The sequence below is a fragment of the Odocoileus virginianus genome, chromosome 17 (assembly GCF_023699985.2).
Source record: "Odocoileus virginianus isolate 20LAN1187 ecotype Illinois chromosome 17, Ovbor_1.2, whole genome shotgun sequence".
Classification (NCBI taxonomy): domain Eukaryota; kingdom Metazoa; phylum Chordata; class Mammalia; order Artiodactyla; family Cervidae; genus Odocoileus; species Odocoileus virginianus.
Genome location: NC_069690.1, coordinates 38,097,334 through 38,121,331, shown reverse-complemented (window position 1 = coordinate 38,121,331; position 23,998 = coordinate 38,097,334). Strand labels below are relative to the sequence as shown.

At 38.6% G+C, this 23,998-nt stretch overlaps 1 protein-coding gene across 2 annotated transcripts; it reads left to right on the top strand.

Moving 5' to 3' along the window:
- The first annotated feature begins 925 nt into the window (after window positions 1–925).
- MED1 (mediator complex subunit 1) lies at window positions 926–23,998 on the top strand. 2 transcript variants are annotated; one of them, XM_070479393.1, is made up of 17 exons: window positions 926–1,174; window positions 3,435–3,541; window positions 6,395–6,473; window positions 7,360–7,414; window positions 7,519–7,651; window positions 8,342–8,370; window positions 10,294–10,365; window positions 10,852–10,926; window positions 11,413–11,486; window positions 12,103–12,192; window positions 13,624–13,735; window positions 14,263–14,387; window positions 14,635–14,753; window positions 15,523–15,724; window positions 17,151–17,246; window positions 17,371–17,476; window positions 18,981–23,998. In XM_070479393.1, exons 1-17 carry the CDS (start codon window positions 1,150–1,152, stop codon window positions 22,210–22,212), a joined length of 4,731 nt encoding a protein of 1,576 aa, XP_070335494.1. In that variant the 5' UTR covers window positions 926–1,149; the 3' UTR covers window positions 22,213–23,998. The 2 variants fall into 2 exon arrangements, with proteins under 2 accessions (XP_070335494.1, XP_070335495.1); XM_070479394.1 differs by lacking the exons at window positions 926–1,174; window positions 3,435–3,541; window positions 7,519–7,651 and having other exon boundaries at window positions 6,446–6,473.

The following is a 23,998-nucleotide window of genomic DNA, read 5'->3' as shown; positions in this document are numbered from 1 at the left end:
AACAGACAGGACCACACATTCTTTGTGATTTGTAGTGTAGAGTGTGAGCTAACCTGCTTGCTTTTACGGACTACAAAAAAAAAATTACAATCCATTGTGAACACCTTTGGGATCCTAAATATAATTAGCAGTATCTGATGGCTGCTGAATATTCATTGGAAGGGCTGATGCTGAAGCGCCAATATTTTGGCCACCTGATTGACGCGAAGAGTCCACTCAATGAAAAGGATCCTGATGTTAGGAAGGATTGAGGGCAGGAGAAGGGGAGGACAGAGGATGAGATGGTTGGATGGCATCACTGACTTGATGGACATGAGTTTGAGCAAGTTCTGGGAGTTGGTGACGGACAGAGAAGCCTGGCCTGCTGCAGTTCATGGGGTCTTAAGAGTCGGACACGACAGAGCGACTCACCGAACTGATGACTGCTGCAAACAAGTTTTTCTTAACTCAAAATCTTCCACGTCCTCAGAAATATTGAAATTGCTCAAGAGAAATATTTCTGAAATTAAAAAGGAAATTAGGTAATGGAAATTAAGTGTACTGGGCTACCTTGGGACGTCGTGTTACAAAGACCCACCGTCTAGTATCTCAATAAAGGGAATATTTTAATAAAATATTCCTAACAACAACATTCTTCCAAAAGCTAGTATTTCAGTAAAGACAGCTGGGGTTTTACTTTGCAAACTGCTTAAAAGCCAAACCGAAAGTACCAACTTCCGCAGAGGTGTTGAACACTACCACTACACAAGCTCCACACCTAGCTCCGGGAAGTCGGAGGCAAACCAGAGAGCAGGCAGGGTGGGGATAATCTCGCGAGAAGCAACGTATAAATTATTCGCGATATTTGGTGCCCAGCCCCTTTCCTCTCTCTCTCGCTCTCTCGCTCTCTCTCTCTCGCTCTCTCGCTCTCTCTCTCTCGCAGGATCACGGTTAATCTCGCGATCTTTTGGAAGTTCCGTTGGGGAAGATGGCGGCGGCCGCGAGCACCCTTCTCTTCTTGCCGCCGGGGACTTCAGACTGAGTCTTCCCTGGAAGAGTGGGACTGCAGGTGCCCTGCGTCCCGGGAGCCCGAACCAACTTGGTTCCTCCATTACTGGTGGGGAAGGGCATATCCTCTTGTGTAGGACTTAGGCCCTCCCCGCCGTCAGGATGAAGGCTCAGGGGGAAACCGAGGGTGAGTGACTGAGGGGGAAAGCAGGGGGCGGGACACAGCTGGGGGAGCCAATGCCTCCGCGGGGGCCACTCTCCCGAGGGCTCAGGATCTAGGAGGCGGGATGTGTCTGAGTTTCAGATTCTGACTGCCTTCCTTGGTGATGGAGAGCTTCGACTTTGGGGAGATGGGGGCTCCCAACTTCTGTGAAGGTTCTCTATGTGGCAAGGGGCAACATTTGGGCCTCGGGGCATTTTTTAGCCTAAAGAGATGGGAGACCGGGCAAGTGAATGTAAAACTTGCTCCTTCCAAAAGAGAAATCTGAATGATGACATAAAGCAGTAATACAACGCTGTATAGTATATCAAAGTACTGTAAGATGTTTTGGCGTGAAGGAAATGATTAGGTCCTTATGGTATTAAAAGCCAGTAGTTTTCAAAAATGTCACAGTGTTCATATCTTGTGGTACTGTATATTTTTAAAATGCTTTTAATTTCAGATTTTCAATATATGAACTAAGAACTGCTGAAAAACAGTTTTCTGTGTAACTTTATATTCTCTAAAGTTCCACATTTCAGCTTAAATGCTTCCTTAGCACTTTGGACATAGTTCTATTGATACACGATCATTTTCTTGTCTTCTCCAATGTACTCTGAGCTTTGTAGAGCAGGATCTTGCCTTACTCATCATTATATAGTCCTGGGCACATTATGTTGTGTTGTTCTGTTAGTCACTCAGTCGTGTCTGACTCTGTGACCCCACGGACTGCAGCCCACCAGGCTCCTTCGCCTATGGAATTCTCCAGGCAAGAACACTGGAGTGGGTTGGCGTTTCCTTCTCCCGGCACATAATAGTTGCTTAAAAAAAGTTTCATTGAAGCATTTTTGTAAAGATATTTGTCATCGGCCTTCTCAAGGGAGAGAAGGGAGGTGTGTTTGAAGGAGAAGAAGAAAAAAGGGTGCAGAGGAATGACAAGTGTAAGTGGAATCTTACTAAGACAGGAATTTTGTCTAGTTTGCTCACTGCTGTATCTCCGAGATATAAAATAGTGCCTGAGTGAATGTCTTAAATTTGGGAATTGCCAAACATTTCTCCAGAATTATAAACTGGATGAAACAGTCCCAAAAACAGTTTTCCAGAAGATGAAGGCATTGGAGGGAGGAGTTGAATCTCAATTTGAAGATGTCACTACAACTTTGATTGCTGACATTCTATTCATCTTTCAAGACATCTTTTCTGTAACATCCCTAAACTAATTACACACTTTTCCTCCTTTGAATTTTGATAGTAATGTGTGTCTGTTTTTAAGAGCATATCTCATTTTGCTTTGTGTGATGGTTATTTTCACATTAACTTATCCACACCCCCTCACAGATGTCATCTCAGGCATATTGTATTTTTGCCCTGCTGGCCTCCAGCACAGTCCTTGCGCATGTTAAGCAGTTAAAAGAATTACAGGGGTGTTGGAGGTTGTAGGAGGTTCCTTCAAACACTATCTGGGATCCATTCTTTTCTATCTTTCTCTTACCTTTGCCTGAAACTCATCCTTTAGTCACTTGACATCTTCCTTGTTCATATAGTTTGAATTTGAACAGGAAATATCTGAATGGCAAATGAAGCTTGTTTTCTTGATAATACTTACAAATTGATCTCTTAAAATTATGTGAAAAAATTAAGAAAGTCTGTGTTTTCACATTGAAAACCAACCGTAGTAAAGAAAGTGAAATCGCTCAGTCTTGTCTGACTCTTTGCGACCCCGTGGACTGTATGTAGCCTACCAGGCTCCTCTGTCCATGGGATTCTCCAGGCAAGAATACTGGAGTGGGTTGCCACTTCCTTCTCCACAGGATCTTCCCGACCCAGGGATCGAACCCGGGTCTCCTGCATTGCAGGCAGAGGCTTTAACCTCTGAGCCACCAGGGAAGCCCAACCATAGTAAGGCCATGTTCAAATGTATGCTCTGCATATGTCATGCAAGGGCTTTCATGCATATCATGAAATTATTTTGTCTTGATCCTCAGGACTGGAGATGGTTCTTTTTTTGCTTCTCATTAAGTCTGAAGAGAAAGCAGCCCCCTTCTATAGTGTTTGTTAGATTAGACCCATAATTTCTGTCTACTTGTTATTAGAAATGAATTCTTTGTGTATTTTGAAGTAAATTATATTGGAAAAGATTTTAACTGAGTTCGTTCCAGGATGAAGTTTGGGAGTTTTGTTTGCAAGAAAAACTGTGGAAGGTCTTGAAAGAAGAGTTGCTAATGATGTTTTCTGATTTATATCTTAGAGTCGGAAAAGCTGAGTAAGATGAGTTCTCTCTTGGAACGGCTCCATGCAAAATTTAACCAAAATAGACCTTGGAGTGAAACCATTAAGCTTGTGCGTCAAGTCATGGTGAGGATTATGGTGAAGTAGATAAAGTGTTGTGCTTAGAAAATTATTTGATAAGCTAAGTTACCTGTGTAGACTTTTTCTAGCTAGTTATAATGGTGTGTCTTCAGTTTTATTTCTTGTAACATCATACGTACATGATGGCTTTCAACTTTTAAGAGTCTACCTAAGAACAAGGTATGTTAATAGAATTGTGTTAATTATGAGTTATAGTAGGCTGGGATATTTTAGGCAAAAGTTGTAAGAAACACACTTATAAAACATAATAAGTTTCCTAGTGGCCTAGTGTTTAGGATTCCCAGCTTTCATTACTGTAAACCTGGGTTTAGCCCCTGGTTGAGGGACTAAGATCCCACAAGTCCCACAGCGCTGCCAAAAAAAAAAAAGATACACGTGATAGCCTGATATAGAAACATTTACTTTTTACTTCCTATCAAGCTCCTTGATTCTGATGTGTTAATACTTTCATTGTATCTATACTGGTAGTAGGGTTTACAATCATTTTTAATTAACATCACTTGTTTACTCTGTGACTTTGTCTACAGTACTTTCTCTTTCCTGAGGCATTCACCAGTATGAGGAGCCCTTAGTTAAGTGGAATACAGGGAGTGGGGTGAGTGTATAGCACAGCACTAGTAAGAGAACTGAATTTGCTGTCAAAAAAAACTTTATTTTTTTTTAATTTATTTTTTAATTGGAGGAAAATTCCTTTACAATGTGTTTTTTTTTTTTCCATTTATTTTTATTAGTTGGAGGCTACTTACTTTACATCATTGCAGTGGTTTTTGTCATACATTGAAATGAATTAGCCATGGATTTACATGTATTCCCCAAAAAAAACCTTTATTTTAATCTTGACTCCACTACTACCCCTGTAACCTTGGACAAATTATTTGTTTTTTCCCACTCTCAATTTCCTCATCTAGAAGGTAGAGACACCAATTTGAGTAAGATGAGCAACACTAGTTTGCTTTTTCACACAGTTTTGCTGTAAAGATCAAATGAGATAATGGACACCAAAATGTCATGTTGCTTAGAGATTTCTGTAACTAAGTTCTACAGATATCTTCTGGCTCAGGATTGTATACATAAAAAAGATTTGGAAAGAAAAAAAAAGATTTGTAGGTTTTTTTTTTAAGTCTTAATGAAAATTTTTCCAGTCTGGGTACTCAGAGGTTGTCGTTTTTATACTAGAAGGCAGCCATATTCTAGTTTGAGATACCACCTATAAATGATACTGTCATTAGAGAAACAGCATGAGCTAGAGGACTCCAGGTGGCTACTAAGACCCTCTCTTGGGTTACTAGTTCTTGGTTTGGTCACCATAGCTTTCATTGTCTACTTGTCACTTTTGCAGATTCAGAAACCTACTTTTATTGGTATATAAAAGATTTTTAAGAATTTTCAACAACTGTGTGTGTGCATGCTAAGTCTCTTCAGTCATGTCCAATTCTTTACTATGGACTATAGTGTGCCAAGCTTCTCTGTCCATGGGATTCTCCAGGCAAGAATACTGGAGTGGGTTGCCATGCCCCCCCTCCAGGGGATCTTCTAAACCCAGGGATTGAACCCATGTGTCCTGCAGCTCCTGCACTGCTGGCAGATTCTTTACTGCTGATCCACTGGGGAAGCCCTTTTAAAACTGACATACTAACAAAATCTCAGTAGATTAACATGAAAGTCAGAATGCCAGTTTATTAACGGGGGTTTGTTTTTCCAGCTACCAAAATACTGGTATCCATTGTCTAGAGCAATGGACACAGTCCTTGTCTATTTAAGGTATAAATGAATCCAGATTATTAATTAAGCAGATGTTTGGGAGCATGGAATTAGAGACAAGAGAGATGGATTTAGGGCGTGGAAAAGCCTCAAAACCTATCCTTGTATCATAAAACTGCTCATACTTCTGGGGACTAGAATGTTGTACAGAGAGAAACTGCTTCCTTGGATAGGTTTAGAAAAATTATGCTAAATTCCTGCTATTTGGATTTTTGGACTATGTATCTTGTTTCCTAGAGTGAGTCTATTGGGTGGGCCAAAAATTTCATTCCGGTTTTTCCTTAACATCTTATGGAAAAATCCAAATGAACTTTTTAGCTGGCCCAGTAGTTTGACTAAGGTTTGGTTGTATTTCTTAGATTACATGCATATCACCTTATTAGGTTTGGGAATTGTCAAATTTGAGCCACCCCATCCTGAGTCTTAGGATGTAGTCACTTCTGCAGGAGACTGATTTCATTTATTACATTTTGATTCTTCTTTTTTTTTTTTCATTTATTTTTATTAGTTGGAGGCTAATTACTTTACAATATTGTAGTGGTTTTTGCCATACATTGACATGAATCAGCCATGGATTTACATGTGTTCCCCATCCTGATCCCCCCTCCTGCCTCCCCATTTTGATTCTATTTTTTCCCTGAAAATTATTTTAGATCTGGAAATACCTTTGTTGTAGACTGTTTTTTTTTTTTTTTTTTTGATTGCGCTGTGTCATCTGGGATCTTAGTCCCACAACCAGGGATTGAACCCACATCCCCTGCTTTGGAAGCATAAAGTCTTAACCACTGGACCACCAGGGAAGTCCTAGATGTGGAAATACCTTTTTCTCCTTTCATGGATATGGATATGGTGTATCCATGTATTCAGTAGATTAACCTTTCCTCTTTTGGATAGATGGACAAAATAACAATTAAAAATTAATAGGTTAACTAGAATATATAAGAAATATAGAGTATATAGACTACTTCATAATCTGTAGACTATGCTGAAATATTATTTCTAGAATAATATATGTGTTTACCAAAAACTATTGGCTCGGTTAATTTTTACCTCAAATGTTTTCCTATTTTAATACAGGAGAAGAGGGTTGTAATGAGTTCTGGAGGGCACCAACATTTGGTCAGCTGTTTGGAGACATTGCAGAAAGCTCTCAAAGGTTTGTAAACATTGTTGAAATATGCTAACTTCTTAAAAACCCTCCAGTTTAGGAAAGACTTTTATACTTATACTAGAAATGTGAATTGAGATAGGTGGGTATCACTCTTGATTTCATTATGAAGTTGAGATAAACTTTGACCTGAACTTTTGAAACATTTATTTTTTATTCTATTTTGAAGGCTGGTAGAAACTCAAAAAATAATTGATGAAGGGTAACCAAGATAGCATATAGGAGGGGATAATTTTTTTCCTTCACATATTCTCTCCTAATTAACTCAATAAGAAGATGGACTTTTTGTTTTAAGTATTTATTAAGAATGTTTTCATAAGAACATGAAAAGAGGAAAGAAAAAAATGTTTTCAGGAAAGCAAACATGAAATTTAAGTCATGAGCTTGATTATTCAAGCTTATAATTACTACTTCTGTCTATTTTTGAAGGAAAATGAAAGTTAAAAACAAACAGGTTTTACACTGATTATCACAAATAAGCCAGGATTGAATCCATACCCACTTCAGTGGATGTGTGGAGTCCTAACCACTAGATGACCAGCAAGTCCCTAAGTATGTCTTCTTTAAAGATAACTTGTCCAAATGAGTAATAGAAAGGAGAAAGTTTCAATTTTTTTAAAATAGATCTTTTTTTTTTTTTTTTTTGACCCTTATTGCTTAGGCTGCAGCTAAGCCTTATCAATGAGCTTTGTGCAAATTATAAGCATTTGAACTATAGATGAGCTTTGTGCAGATTACAAGTATTTGGACTATTGAATGTGTTTATGGCTTTGGAAGGACAGATATACTCCTCAGGATGTTTCTGGTTTTGAAGAATACTATTTAAGTTATTTGGAGCATGCTTTGTGATTTCCTTTTTTTCACCCTTTTGTAGTAACATCTTTACCAGCAATGACTGATCGTTTGGAGTCTATAGCAAGACAGAATGGGTAAGTAGTATATCTGTAGGCAGAAATATTAAACTTAGTGTTGACTTTGGGTGGCTTTATTTATGTGTCTTCTATTAATTTCTGTTTTGATTTGTTCCTGCTAGACTGGGCTCTCATCTCAGTGCCAGTGGCACTGAATGTTACATCACGTCAGATATGTTCTATGTGGAAGTGCAGTTAGATCCTGCAGGACAGCTTTGTGATGTAAAAGTGGCTCACCATGGGGAGAATCCTGTGGTATGTGTTGATATTTCACTGGAATCTGTGGGGTTTACTTAGGGACATTAATTTTTAAAGAAATTGTTGGGGTTTGAAATAGCTTGGGTTTAGGTTTTTTCACGAGCCACTGTAGAGATGATGTGATGGGCTACAACATCAGTAGCTGTAGAGTGGAATTTAGAATAATCTGGGTCCATCTCTGACATCATCCAAAGGCTTTGACAAGAAGAAACACCAGAGGAACCTTTTCCAATTCATATCAACAAACATGAGCCGCAGTTGAACAATAGGTGCTGGGGATACAAATAATTTAAATTCCTATCCTCAAAGAACTTATAATCAAGAAGGACAGATAATCTTGTATATAGCTAATGTCTCTGAAAAACCCTGTAATAGAGAGGAATGTAAAAAGGTGTATAATTAGACAGTTGGATATGAATTCCAAGGATGGCTTTAAAGAGAGGTCCTAATGTTTTAAACAAGCAACTGAAAGTTGACTCCTTTATAAACTATTTCATATATTTGATTTTTAATTTCGTGACCCAACCCCATGGTTTACCAAGTATTGATATCTTAATAGAAGGACCTTCTATAGTTTTAATGTTTTTGTTATAAAGCATGTGTTATTAATAAAAAAGAAAAAAACTTTTGATGTCTTCAAGCATCTTAAAGTAGTTTAGAGTTTTAACATAATTTCTTTAATTTCAGAGCTGTCCAGAGCTTGTACAGCAGCTAAGGTGAGCAGCTGACATTTACATTCCCTTTTTTTGGCAGACAGTGCTGTTCTTTATAGTTAACATTTTGAGAATGGTCAGAAGTTACTTTTCTAAGGAATAACTTTATTTTCTTGGGTTTTTCAGAGTCTGCACTTGCTCACTTTCAGAATTGACTTAGCTTTTTTTTTTAATACTCGATTCCATCTATCCTAGGGTTTCCCAGCCTTGACAGTATTGCCATTTTGGGTTGGGAGATTCTTTGCTCTAGGGGGTTGCCCAGTTCATTCTTGGATGTTAAACACCATCCCCGGTTTCTCCCAGCTAGTTAGGATCTATGATAACCTCCTGATCTGTGATAATCAAAAATATCTCCAGATATTGTCAGACGTACTCTGGAGGACAAAATCATTCCTGGTTGAGAAATACTGAGTTAACCTTAGGAATTCTCTGTGGAATAAAAATAAATAGAACCTAATTATTGAATTAGAGAAAGCTTGAGAAAATTGAGTCTGTACTATGGAAAGAACTTTTTTTCACTTTGAGAAAAATTGTCTTATATTTAAGGTTTATGGGTCCCAAATCATAGTAAAGTGCTAGGCTTGAAGACAGTCTCTTTAGTAATTGATGTTTTTTGTCATTGGCTTATCTTTTCTCCTTTAATTGAGTGGAGATTTCCATGCTTAAATTTAAACCCAGAATTAACTCTCTGGGAATGTGAGAAAGTTATTAAATCAATTTTATGTTTTAAATATAGTGAAGTTATCAGATAGTACACAGAGGAGTCTTAAGGGTTTAACATTGAGAAATAAGTTTTACACTCAGCCTTCCAGTGATCACTTTAATGTCCTTACAGCCAAATACACCAGATTTGAATGAACTTTGAAAAATTGCAATGCAACATAAAAAAAAAACCTTTTATGATTTAATTTACTCAATAAGTCTAGCAAAGATGTATTATCAGAATAGTCAGAATCAGGAAACCAATATTTTTGGTTCTAATGTAGAATAGGAGACTGTACCAGTTTATGAACTGATGGTGTTCTAAAGTTAATTTGTAAGCATGTTTGGAAGTGGGAACCTTAGAAAGAATATTAGTCTTTACCAGGCATTTTTAATCACTCTGTATAGATGATGATTTTAAGGTAAGGAATATATTTTGCTGTTGCTCTTGTTTCTTTTTAGTGTCTTCATGGCACTTTGGGCCATGTTCAATAAATGCCTGATCAAGTATCTGACATGTCAGAGCAGTACAGTTTTCAACAGACATTTTTTTTTAAGTTTGAAAAAGGATATAGAGACTTAGAATTGTTGAGTTGTGTTGGATTCCTGCCCATAAAAGCTTATTTGACTAAGAATCCATCTCTGAATGTTAGGTTTTAGGATGCCAGGATTCCTGGTGGTAGGTTCTCTTTCCTGGGGTAAATCTTGGCATAGGAACATTTTAAAATACATCGTTTGCCTCCACACTACCTATTCTGCCTTTGCTTAGGTCTCCCACCTCTCTCCCACTGTTAATTTCCTTTCTCTGCTCATGTATACATGAAAGTGTCCTATCTTAATTTATTTATTTCCTTTTTCTCTCTAAAAGATCTAAAAGATGACATCCAGTCATCTCAGTTACAAATTAAGAGGAGATGTGATTTATTTAAACTAAGTCTCATTACTTAAGAACAAATTAGTATATGAGTTAACAGGTCTTTTTGACTATCTTTTATACTGTTTATTAGCACCTTCTCCCGAAAAATGGGGCAGAGAAAGGAAAACATTGTATTTTCTTTTGCAACTTTTGATTGATTCTAGAAAATGCGGGGGGGAGGGGAATTAAAGCAAATTATTAAGATTAGTTTTATATAGGCTTGAGTTTGGGGACTTTGCTGATAAGATTGAGTAGTAATTGTATGTTTTATTCTCTTCCCTCTCTCCTCTTCCCTGAACATCTTACAGGGAAAAAAATTTTGATGAATTTTCTAAGCACCTTAAGGGTCTTGTTAATCTTTATAACCTTCCAGGGGACAAGTAAGTATTTTTTGCTGTTGTTTGAAAAATTAGTATAAATCTATAAATTATTTTATACTAAGAAATTTGCCAAGTCTTCTGCCCTAGCTCATTTGTGATTTCTGTTCATACCGACAGTCTATAACTCAGTTTCTAACTTAATGTCTTTTAAAGGTATTTTAAATAAACAGTATCTGCATTATTGATGATAGTGCTAGAAGGTAGATTATAAGCCTTGAGGTATCTTCAACATATTAATTTCTAGGTCAAAAGAAATTGTCATGGAACTGGTTGTCATTTTTATTTTTAACATACCTGGGATTGTGCTTACTTGCTTGGTCTTTTAAGTTGAGATAAAAATTAGCTTTGGTAGATCACTAATGATTTTTTTTTAATGTTTTATTTTTTTAAATAGATATCTAAGTTGCCTCCAAGGTAGACTTGCTCTCTAGGCTTTCAATATTTGTGTATATTTGTTAACTAATTCTTGTTCTGTTTACTTTCTAGCAAACTGAAGACTAAAATGTACTTGGCTCTCCAATCCTTAGAACAGGATCTATCTAAAATGGCAGTTATGTATTGGTAAGACTGGCTAAAGTGTCAGTTCTCTTTGACCTTGTTCTTAAAGATTTTTTGTCTATGGGTTACTAGGTTTCTGTTATTAAAAAATATGTATTATAGATGTATGTTACTATGCATCTGTATTTTACCTGTACTGTACATCTTGTCCATATCCTTTCACTTCCCAAATGATTGCATTCCATTTTCTGAATATCAGTATCTCTAAGTTGTTGGTTGGTATTCCATAGGTTTTATGAGAAGACTTGTGAAACCTGGCCTCCCTTCTGAAATAATAGTGTAGTTGTAATTTTTGTTCACCATATTACACACTGGTGTATTCTTAGAAATAATCCCTTCACCTTGTGGGTGAAATATGACTGTTAAGTGCCCAAGATAGAGTTATTAGGATAGAATTAAAAGATGTGTAAGAGCTGAACTCATTATCACATTGTATACTAATATCTTCAGGGCTTAAATGTAAATAAACATAGATCATTTGTCTTGCAGGAAAGCAACCAATGCTGGTCCCTTGGATAAGATTCTTCATGGAAGTGTTGGCTATCTCACTCCAAGAAGCGGGGGTATGTGATGCTATTTTGCTTGTTTAGAAAAAAACCTAATTTTTAGTTGAAATATTACTACTTAAAAATTTCATCTTGGTTTTATAAGCAGAAGGTGAAATTCACTAGTCATTTGTGATGGTTTTCTTTTTGTTTAATTGAAATGTAGTTGATTTTCAATGTTGTGTTAGTTTCTGGTATATGGTAAACTGATTCAGTTATACATACTTTTATTCCTTTTCCTATTCTTTTTCATAATAGTTTATTACAAGATACTGAACATAGTTCCCTGTGCTCTACAGTAGGACACTGTTATGTAATAGTTTATATCTGCCAATCCCAGACTCCAAATTTACCCCTCTCTCATTTGTGTGTTTTTTTTTTTTCATTTGTGTGTTTTTTAATGGTTTCTAAGGTGTGAATACTTGCCCTCCCCTAGTTTTCTTGTTTTTTAATTGTGAAGTAAATTGTTGCTGCTAGAAATAATACTTAGGCTTCTGTCATATTTCACAAGCTGCTTTCGATCATGAGTTCTCATACTGTAAACTATTTTCTTGTATATAGTTTTATAGGAAGGGAATATTTTTCTTTGTTGTAAGTTACCTGATAAAGTAGTGATAAGTGTTATTTTTCATAGGTCATTTAATGAACTTGAAGTATTATGCCTCTCCTTCTGACCTGCTGGATGATAAGACAACATCCCCTATCATTTTGCATGAGACTAATGGTAAGACTTTCACTATAAAGTAACTAAAGGTTTTGCTCAGTGTTTAAAAAATATTTTAAAAAATTTGAATGCCCAGGCCTGCCTGTGCTTTCTGGTTTGCTACTCCCAAGTAAATTTGCCATCTCTACCAAAGTTTTCCATTTCTGCCAGAGTTTGCTTCTGATACATACACACACATTCATGCATATATAAATATTGTACATATGCATTTGTTGTCGTCTCGTTGCTTAGTCATGCTCGACTCTTTTGTGACCCCATGGACTGTAGCCTGCCAGGCTCCTCGTTCATAGGATATACATACGTAATAATAAAAGCATAGTTGGTCCTTTTGAATGAGTAAGTGAGTGAATGAGAAAATGTAAACGATCTGACTTGAAATAATTCGCTTTAATCATCACTTTAAAGGTAAAGAAGTTAACCAACTTACTAAAGAACTAAAATAATGGATCTTACTTTGTATTTGCACTTTTTTTGGGTGCACCACATGGCTTGCTGGATCTTAGTTCTTTGACCAGAGATGGAACCCCATGCCCTTGGGAGTGAAGGCACAGGGTTCTAATCACGGACTGCCAGGGAATTCCTGTATTTGCACTTTAATAGTCTAAAACCTAATGAAAAATGGCCTAATACCTCATTTTGCTCCCCTTCTAACTTCAATCATTGACTGTCTGTGGTCATAATTCTATTTAAATGCATTCTGAAGTTGGAGAAAATAATATTGGTAATCGGTCTTTAAAATTTCTTAGACTGCATTGTTTCCTATATTTTGTATTATTTACTAACAGAATTATTGGTTTGTTAGAAAGGTACTTCTAGCATTTCTAAGTTATATAGGTTTCAGTTCAGTTGCTCAGTCGTGTCCGACTCTTTGCGACCCCATGAATCGCAGCACATCAGGCCTCCCTGGCCATCAGCAACTCCCAGAGCTTACTCAAACTCATGTCCATCGAGTCGGTGATGCCATCTAGCCATCTCATCCTCTGTCGTCCCCTTCTTCTGCCCCCAATCCCTCCCAGCATCAGGGTCTTTCCACTGAATCAACTCTTCGCATGAAGTGGCCAAAGTATTGGAGTTTCAGCTTCAGCATCAGTCCTTCCAGTGAACACCCAGGACTGATCTCCTTTAGGATGGACTGGTTGCATCTCCTTGCAGTCCAAGGGATTCTCAAGAGTCTTCTCTAACACCACAGTTCAAAAACATCAATTTTTCAGCACTCAGCTTTCTTCACAGTCCAACTCTCACATCCATACATGACCACTGGAAAAACCATAGCCTTGACTAGACGGACCTTTGTTGGCAAAGTATGTAGGTATAGAATCTGATAATTAGGGCTGACAAATTACACAGAAGCTAGCTTTTTTTTTTTTTAATGTTAAGATCCTTATAATTTGTGTTATTCTGGAGAATACCATTTTTTTTTCTTTTTCCCAGTTCCTCGATCTTTGGGCATGAATGCATCAGTGACAATTGAAGGAACATCTGCTATGTATAAACTCCCAATTGCACCATTAATTATGGGATCACATCCAGTTGACAACAAATGGTAAGCGAAATATAATTCTAGGGTAGCAAAGTCCTTTTTTTTCCAACTTTAAGTCCAGTAAGAAACAAGTATTACTTTGACTTGGCTCTTCCCACACTTGACTTTCTAGAGGTGGGCTTTTTTGTTTTATCCATTTGATTTCTCTTTTCAGTATTTGCATGCTCCTCTTTGAAGTCTGCTCATAGAACACAGTTTTATCGTGAGAGAGAAAGAAGAGAACTGTGCTACTTCCACTGGCTTAGTGGTTTAGTGATTGCCCTATGGGATTTTCTTATGGGACTTTATGTTGATCTGGAGCTATATTGGAGTAATATTAATAACTAGAGAATAATTTCAGGATAGATGTTCAATAAGATACTTTAGGGTTAACAAATAGGATATTTTGGAATTGGGGGAAGGAAGTTCAAAGAGTGAAGTTTGATAGCCTTTGTATGTGTTTATATGATACAAACGTGTCTGAGTGTTGAGATTTTTCATTTTTACATCAATTCAGAATCCCAATCCTCCACTTTTTTTTTTTTTTGAAGGACTCCCTCCTTCTCCTCAGTTACCAGTGCCAACAGTGTTGATCTTCCTGCTTGTTTCTTCTTGAAATTTCCCCAGCCACTTCCAGTATCTAGAGCATTTGTTCAGAAAATTCAGAACTGCACAGGTGAGTTTTAAGAAGCATCAGAAGCTAATAATTGTTATAAAAGTGAAAGCAAACTTCAAATTCACATTATCTCAGCCCTCTTTCAGTCTTGACCTCAAAAAACTAGTGATAGGTATAGATATCATGGTGTTTTGAACTAGTCAGTGCTTATTAGTAAGTACTTTTTGAATAAATGGGTAAATGAAGGGAAAACTGAGCTGTCAGCATTTTCATCTTACCGTGATTATATTGATCTTTGCTGTTCCAGGAATTCCATTGTTTGAAACTCAGCCAACTTATGTACCCCTCTATGAACTGATCACTCAATTTGAACTGTCAAAGGATCCTGACCCCTTACCTTTGAATCACAACATGCGATTTTATGCTGTAAGTAAGGCCTTATGGATTGTTGTAGATTATGCTTGGACCCAAGATCAGAATCTTCCTTTTATAGGATACTGAGATCAGAAGACATTCTTTTGGCTTACCGGATCATGTCCTATTTTCTGTCAGGCAGGAAATTACAGATATCTTTGAAATGCACTGAAAAAGAGCATAACTTCCAAGTCAGGAAACAATGTACGTTGAATTGTTAAATTTCAAATGAAAGTCTCTTAATGGTATTCTAAACTTTATAAGCTTATAAGTAGGTATTAAGAATTCTTGCTGTTTAATCCTTTCAAGTGCTGTGAACTTCTGATCTACAGAGTACTTACAGAGAAGAAAGTACTGGAATGAGTGAATTAAGGATGGTTTTTAAACCACATCTGAACTTGAATTCATTTGAATGTTTGACAGTAGTCTAACAGTTCCTCAATTCTGGCTCCATTATAACTGTATAGGGTGTTATTAAAAATAAAAATTTTGCACTTACTGTTCAGGGACCCCTTTTATACAGATTTCTGAGGTAATTTTTATGTTAGCTAGGTTAGTAAACCACTGGCAGAACATATTCAAAAAAGGGGTCTTTTCAGCCAAGTGAGTAATTGGTGTTTAACGTCAGCTGACCAGTAATTCACTGTGGAGCTTTATTGTCCAGCAAGAAATTGCTGATTTTTGAGGAGCACGGTGTTTGTTTTTTTTTTTTTCAGGATAGTTTGTGGTTGGAGTACAGTGGCTGAGTAAATAGCATTCATTCCCTTGTTCTTTTTGCCAGGCTCTTCCAGGTCAACAGCACTGCTATTTCCTCAACAAGGATGCTCCTCTTCCAGATGGTAGAAGTCTACAGGGAACCCTTGTTAGCAAAATCACCTTTCAGCACCCTGGCCGGGTTCCTCTTATCCTGAATCTGATCAGACACCAAGTGGCCTATAACACCCTAATTGGAAGCTGTGTCAAAAGAACTATTCTGAAGGAAGGTACTGCCTTTCTTTTGCTGTATTTACCAGTAAATGGTACTGATTACTCTAGTAGTTCTCTAATTTGGTGGCTCCTCATATCACCTGTGGAGCTTCTAAAACTACAAATATTTGGTTTCCATACCAAATAAACTTAATTAGAATCTCTGTGGGAGGAGTTGGGAATCTAGTTTAAGCTCTGTGGATAATTTTGATGGAAGCAATCTGTATACTGGCATATGGAAACCACTGAGTTTCTTTGCAGTGGACTTACTTTTTTTCTTCATGAAGTGGTGTAATTGGGTACCTAGGGGCCTGAATCTTGCAGCAGATAGATAAGGTATAATTTGAGATTTTATAGGAAGAGAGTTCTTGACACCTAAATTTTAGGTTGTTAGGCAATGCTTTTCATGTTTTAATCCTGAGTATATTTTCTCCACCTTCTTTGGAGAATTTAATCATATAGCTTAAAAAGAGATGAAACCTGTTCCCTTTTCTTTCTCTCCCAGGATTCTGGAATGCTGATGTTTTTCACACAGTTTGCTCTTAGAAATCTTGATATGAATTTTGGCTGCTCTAGTTAACTAATCATAGTTAATTTTTTACATTAGTTGTAAACATTTCAGTGATAGAACTGTGCCAAATGGTAGGCAAGAAGAAGCCCAGAAGGTAAATCAGGACATATATTTTATGGGAATAAGAATTGTTCCAGAAATGAGAAATTTTAGAAAGCTGAAGTAATGACACAGAACATGTGCAAGTATCCTTATGACCCTTCTGTTTCATGTATCTCAATCCTAGGAGATTATCCACATAGCTTTAGAGCATTTAAAAATGAGTTTTTGTGAGATAGTTATGAAGTTAGTCCTACAGAGATGCATACTTTTTCCCAAGAAAGTACATAATTCTTGTCTCTGGGCTTTCGGCATGTTTGGCTTAGAAACCAATGATGATAGTTATATGTAAGTGTATTTGGCATAAATATATCATTTTAGATTATATTCCCTACATCCATGTTTACCAAACTATGGAATGTGTAGCTAACAGCTGTATGCTAATAGAAGGCAGGGTGTATGACAGTGATTCTGATGTCTGCTTATCAAATAGAATGAGAAACTCCTCTTGGCCACATTTATTTTCAGAATTGATTTTCAAGGCAGGATGTTTATATCTGCCAAGGACTTTATCAATTTAGGGATTAGATATCTTCATTTAAAAAAAAATGAAGTTTAGTTACTTTGTTTTAGAGTATTTATAACAAACTGGTGGATTCTTTGGAATCTGATTTCTTCAATCACCTGTGAGTGCCAGTGGGTTTCATGTTTTTAAAAAAATGTGTGGGATTTAGTTTCCAATGCGGGAGAGAAAATAATTAATGATTACTGTGTACGTATCTCAAGTCTTTTATCTGGTTGATTATTTTATGATCCTTTTCTTTGCCTTTTAGATTCTCCAGGGCTTCTCCAATTTGAAGTGTGTCCCCTCTCAGAGTCCCGTTTCAGCGTGTCTTTTCAGCACCCTGTGAATGACTCCCTGGTGTGTGGTGAGTTATGTGGGTGGCTAGCACCTTTCTCAGGATAGCAGTTCGGTCCTTTTATCTCTTTTTGCAAAGTCAGAAACTGAAGCCAAATCCATTCTAAACACCTCCTATATGTTTTGTTTTCCAGTGGTAATGGATGTGCAGGACTCAACACACGTGAGCTGTAAACTCTACAAGGGGCTGTCAGATGCACTCATCTGCACAGATGACTTCATTGCCAAAGTTGTTCAAAGGTAGCACTGGCCCTTTTTCATCAGAGTACCATTAAGAGGTGTATAAATAATGCTGTTTTCAGTAATAAATGAATTAGAAATTTAGGAGGAAGGCATTTAGTCACTGTTTTGAATTCACACTTCTCTGCTTTTGGATCTAGAAGCAATATGAGTTTTTGATTTTATAAATCTCATAAAGAGTAATAGGAAGTAAAGTAGGTAACTTCAGACCCAGTGTTAGGGCTCTTTTATGAGGGAGAAGGTTGAAAAAAGATGTAGATCTTTTTTTCACTTTTCTTCTGTGTCATTTTTGTAAAAAACACATGTAACATGTCAAACAGCAGTATGTGGGAAGATACTTTAGCCATTCAGCTTCCTGGAAGCATTAATATGTAATTTCAAGATTTTTTAGAGTAGGTACAAGTGGTCTGTTTAGTAAATAAAAATAAATTTTATTGAAACATAATAAGACATGCCTGTACATGAACACATGCCTGTTCCTTTACATATTGTCTATGGTAGCTTTTGAGCTAAGATGGCAGAGTAGTTGGACAGAAACCATATGATCTTCAAAAGTCAATATATTACTGTCTGGTCTTTAAGAAAGGTTGTTGACATAGTCTAGAGCAAAATGTTTTCAAACATGTTTATAAACATGAGTTTATCTGTAACATAAAAAGTGCTTTGCTTTAAAATAAAAAGGATTTCCTGCCAGTGGTAGTACTTTTCATAGTATAGCTTTGGGGTGATTTAAGCTATTAAAGTATAGAATTTGATGGGTCAAGAGATTTTTCTAGTGGTTCATCAATTAAGATAAATTGTATATATTGTTACACCATTAATCATATGTGAAGTCCCCAAAGGAGGGCATTTTCTTACTGAGGTCATTATTACCAGTTTTATTTTAGTTCAGTATGGTATCTAATTATTTGGACTTTTGCTTATGATTGGTTCGTTTTTGGTGGCATGTCAAAGGAGGTTGATGATTGCCTCCTGGTCCAGATTTTTTTTTTTTTTGGTTGCCTTGTGTGGCTTGCAGGATATCAGTTCCCCATCCAAGGATTGAACTTGGGCCCTCAGCAGTGAAAGCTTGGAGTCCTAACCACTAGACCACCAAGGAATTCCTTCCAGATTCTTTTTATTTATTTATTTATTCATTCATTCATATAAAATATTTATTTGGCTGTGCCAGCTCTTAGTTGTGGCACGTGGATCTTTTGTTGCGGCATGTGGGATCTAGTTCCTTACCAGGGATCAAAACTAGGCACCCTGCATTGGGAGTATGAAGTCTTAGCCACTGGACCATCAGAGAAGTCTTCCTCCAGATTCTTTTTAGAATGGGTATACCCAAAGCTCTGGCATTTTAAAGAACTGCTCCTGCCTTACAAGTTATTTGCCTTACTGGAAAACTGTTTATTGCAAACCTTTATTTAAGGCAAAATTAAAGCCTTTATCTCAAATGAAAAATTGTTTTAAGTAGCACCTAGTGCATTGTTCATTTTGTTTTTTCCATCTTATTTTACAGGTGTATGTCGATTCCTGTGACGATGAGGGCTATTCGGAGGAAAGCTGAAACCATTCAGGCCGACACTCCAGCACTGTCCCTCATTGCAGAGACAGTTGAAGACATGGTGAAAAAGAACCTGCCCCCGGCTAGCAGCCCAGGGTATGGCATGACCACAGGCAACAACCCAATGAGTGGTACCACTACACCAACCAACACCTTTCCGGGGGGTCCCATTACCACCTTGTTTAATATGAGCATGAGCATCAAAGATCGGCATGAGTCGGTGGGCCATGGGGAGGACTTCAGCAAGGTATCTCAGAACCCAATTCTTACCAGTTTGTTGCAAATCACAGGGAACGGGGGGTCTACCATTGGCTCGAGTCCGACCCCTCCTCATCACACGCCGCCACCTGTCTCTTCGATGGCCGGCAACACCAAGAACCACCCGATGCTCATGAACCTTCTTAAAGATAATCCTGCCCAGGATTTCTCAACCCTTTATGGAAGCAGCCCTTTAGAAAGGCAGAACTCCTCTTCCGGCTCACCCCGGATGGAAATGTGCTCGGGAAGCAACAAGACAAAGAAGAAGAAGTCATCAAGATTACCACCTGACAAACCAAAGCACCAGACTGAAGATGACTTTCAGAGGGAGCTATTTTCAATGGATGTTGACTCACAAAACCCTATCTTTGATGTCAACATGACAGCTGACACGCTGGATACGCCACACATCACTCCAGCTCCAAGCCAGTGTAGTACTCCCCCAACAACTTACCCGCAACCAGTACCTCACCCCCAACCCAGTATTCAAAGGATGGTCCGACTATCCAGTTCAGACAGCATTGGCCCAGATGTAACTGATATCCTTTCAGACATTGCAGAAGAAGCTTCTAAGCTTCCCAGCACTAGTGACGATTGTCCACCCATTGGCACCCCTGTTCGAGATTCTTCAAGCTCTGGGCATTCTCAGAGTGCCCTCTTTGACCCCGATGTCTTTCAAGCCAATAATAATGAAAATCCATACACTGATCCAGCTGACCTTATTGCAGATGCTGCTGGCAGCCCCAGTAGTGACTCACCTACCAATCATTTTTTTCCTGATGGCGTAGATTTCAATCCTGATTTGTTGAACAGCCAGAGCCAAAGTGGTTTTGGAGAAGAGTATTTTGATGAAAGCAGCCAAAGTGGAGATAATGATGATTTCAAAGGATTTGCATCTCAGGCACTAAATACTTTGGGGGTGCCAATGCTTGGAGGTGATAATGGGGAGACTAAGTTTAAAGGCAATAGCCAAGCTGACACGGTTGATTTCAGTATTATAGCAGTGGCTGGTAAGGCTTTGGGTCCTACAGATCTTATGGAGCATCACAGTGGTAGCCAGAGTCCTTTATTGACTACTGGGGACTTAGGGAAAGAAAAGACTCAAAAGAGAGTCAAGGAAGGCAATGGTGCCAGTAATAGTAGTCTGTCAGGGACAGGATTAGACAGCAAACCAGGGAAGCGCAGTCGAACCCCTTCTAATGATGGCAAAAGCAAAGATAAGCCTCCAAAGCGGAAGAAGGCAGACACTGAGGGAAAGTCTCCATCTCACAGTTCTTCTAACCGACCTTTCACCCCACCTACTAGTACAGGTGGATCCAAATCTCCAGGCAGTTCAGGAAGATCTCAGACTCCCCCAGGTGTTGCCACACCACCCATTCCCAAAATTACTATTCAGATTCCTAAGGGAACTGTGATGGTGGGAAAGCCCTCTTCTCACAGTCAGTATACCAGCAGTGGTTCTGTGTCTTCCTCAGGAAGTAAAAGCCACCATAGCCATTCTTCCTCATCTTCTGCTTCCAACTCAGGCAAGATGAAAAGCAGTAAATCAGAAGGTTCATCAAGTTCTAAGTTAAGTAGCAGTATATATTCTAGCCAAGGGTCTTCTGGATCTAGCCAATCCAAAAATTCATCCCAGTCTGGGGGAAAGCCAGGCTCCTCTCCTATTACCAAGCATGGACTGAGCAGTGGCTCCAGCAGCACCAAGATGAAACCTCAAGGGAAGCCATCATCACTTATGAATCCTTCTTTAAGTAAACCAAACATATCCCCTTCCCATTCAAGGCCACCTGGAGGCTCTGATAAGCTTGCCTCTCCAATGAAGCCTGTTCCTGGGACTCCCCCATCCTCTAAAGCCAAGTCCCCTATCAGTTCAGGTTCTGGTGGTTCTCACATGTCTGGAACTAGTTCAAGCACCGGCATGAAGTCATCTTCAGGGTTAGGATCCTCAGGCTCGTTGTCTCAGAAAACTCCCCCATCATCTAACTCTTGTACAGCATCTTCCTCTTCCTTCTCCTCAAGTGGCTCTTCCATGTCCTCCTCTCAGAACCAGCATGGGAGTTCCAAAGGGAAATCTCCCAGCAGAAATAAGAAGCCGTCTTTAACAGCTGTCATAGATAAACTGAAGCATGGGGTTGTCACCAGTGGCCCTGGGGGTGAAGACCCAATGGACGGCCAAATGGGGGTGAGCACAAATTCTAGCCATCCTGTGTCCTCCAAACATAACATGTCTGGAGGAGAGTTCCAGGGCAAGCGTGAGAAAAGTGATAAAGACAAATCAAAGGTTTCCACCTCGGGGGGCTCAGTGGATTCATCTAAGAAGACCTCAGAGTCTAAAAATGTGGGGAGCACAGGTGTGGCAAAAATTATCATCAGCAAGCATGATGGGGGATCCCCCAGCATTAAAGCCAAAGTGACTTTGCAGAAACCTGGGGAAAGTGGTGGAGAAGGGCTCAGGCCTCAGATGGCCTCTTCCAAAAACTATGGCTCTCCACTCATCAGTGGTTCCACTCCAAAGCATGAGCGTGGCTCTCCCAGCCATAGTAAGTCACCAGCATATACCCCCCAGAATCTGGACAGTGAAAGTGAGTCAGGCTCCTCCATAGCAGAGAAATCTTATCAGAACAGTCCTAGCTCAGATGATGGCATCCGACCTCTTCCAGAATACAGCACAGAGAAGCATAAGAAGCACAAAAAAGAAAAGAAGAAAGTAAAAGACAAAGATAGGGACCGGGACAAAGACCGAGACAAGAAAAAATCTCATAGCATCAAGCCAGAGAGTTGGTCTAAATCACCCATCTCTTCAGACCAGTCCTTGTCTATGACAAGTAACACAATCTTATCTACAGACAGGCCCTCAAGGCTCAGCCCTGACTTTATGATTGGGGAGGAAGATGACGATCTTATGGATGTGGCCCTGATTGGCAACTAGGAACCTTACTTTTTAAAGCAAAAATATGGCCAGAGAAGAACTAAGTGTATAGGCAAATCACCATAAGGAGTGAGTCAGGTCTGATTTTGTGTTTAAGAATCTTAAACGGCATGGCTTTGACACCAAGTGGGATGAATTTTGAAAGGCATAGCCAGACCCTACTAAAGAGACCTTAGGGTTTGATTCTGGTTACCACAAATCAGTTGTTCCTTTGCCAGGAAAAAAAAGTTTTAAAATATTTGCTTATGAAAGGGAGGGGGTGGGAAGGGCTTAGGGAGAGGGAAGGGTGGGAAACAGTTTTGTGGGAAATATTCATATATATTTTTTCTCCCTTTTTCCATTTTTAGGCCATGTTTTAAACTCATTTTAGTGCATGTATTTGAAGGGCTGGGCAGAAAATGAAAAAGCAATACATTCCTTGATGCATTTGCATGAAGGTTGTTCACCTTTGGGTAGTTGTCCATTTGAGGCAGGGGCAAATGAAGGACTTGGGTCATTTTGGACACTTAAGTAATGTTTGGTGTCTGTTTCTTAGAGGAGTGTTTGGGGAGGGAAGATGATTTTAGCTATTTATTTGTAATATTTTAACCCTTTATCTGTTTGCTTTTATACAGTGTTTTTTCTAATTCTATGAGGTTCAGGGTTCATAATGATGGGAGGCAAGAAGGAGGCTTATTTGGTGGTAGGGAGCTTGTGGCTTATGCTGGTAATGTAGTATCAAGCTGAAGCAGATCAGTCAGAGCCCACCTTTGGAGTCAAGTAGAAAACCAAAATGGTGTTTTTGTTGTAGGAGGTTTTTCATAGGGTTCAGACATCATAGGAATATTAGGAGTTATCTTTCTGTGGAGGTATTGATTTATAGTTTCTTTTTCCTTTAAAGAAAGCTTGGCTGGCTTTTTGGGATGTAAACGTTTTCAGATGCAGTAAAATTTAAAAGTGGGATAGCCTCCCTGACCCAGTGGCATGAAAACCATTACAGAATTCATAGTTCTCCTATTTCTACAATGTGCCAAAAGTCCACATCCCAGCATTTTGTTTGTAGGAGAACTGATGCCATTCCTGAGAACTGGGCTCCTTGTTTCCCTTCATCACAAGGATAAGGAGTCCAGACTTTAATCACTCCACTGTATGCTCCCTTAGATAAAACAGTAAAAAATTTGCAGCCATAGTTCACTTAAAACAGTTTTCAAGCTCACTTGAAGTAATGGGGGCCTGGAATGCTAGGTGGGCATGAAGATAAACCCTTGCTACTATGTAGCAACACAATTGGACCTTTTTGGAAGAACAGGTCTGAGTCTGGATTCTGGGGGACATCAATAAGAAGCCCTTCTCATACATATAGAAATCCAGGAGACCATTTGAGTGCAACACAAGTTCTCAGTATTTGGAGGGTCCTCTCAAAATTCTGCGGCCTTACTTTGATTTTGACACCTGCACTGTGCCATTCCTGATGATTCCATTCAGGATCTGTATCAGCAGGATGGGGCACGATCCCCAGCACAACTCTTCTGGATTAAAAAAAAAAAAAAAAAAGCCAGGTGATTCATTTGTATGTGTGTGTGTGTGTCATAAATGGAGTGACTTCATCAGATGCTGAAGAAGATTTCTATATTCAGCTCTTTCTGCAGGTTGGAGTTAGCATAGAGTTGGAAAATCAGCTTTGGCTTTCTTTCCTGACTGTCTCTGATTTCCTTTAGTGTTCTCCCTTTTCTGGTCATCAGCTCTCAACAACTCTGCCACTTTTGTGTCCCAAGGTAATAAGAAGTAGGAAACGAAACATTGCAAA

Bases quoted from the DNA above. Each gene is read 5' to 3' on its own strand.
- MED1 (XM_070479393.1), top strand. From the start codon at position 1,150: ATGAAGGCTCAGGGGGAAACCGAGG. The intron at 14,754-15,522 runs GTAAGTAAGGCC...TCTTTTTGCCAG, and splicing joins ACAACATGCGATTTTATGCT to GCTCTTCCAGGTCAACAGCA. The intron at 17,247-17,370 runs GTGAGTTATGTG...TTTGTTTTCCAG, and splicing joins GAATGACTCCCTGGTGTGTG to TGGTAATGGATGTGCAGGAC.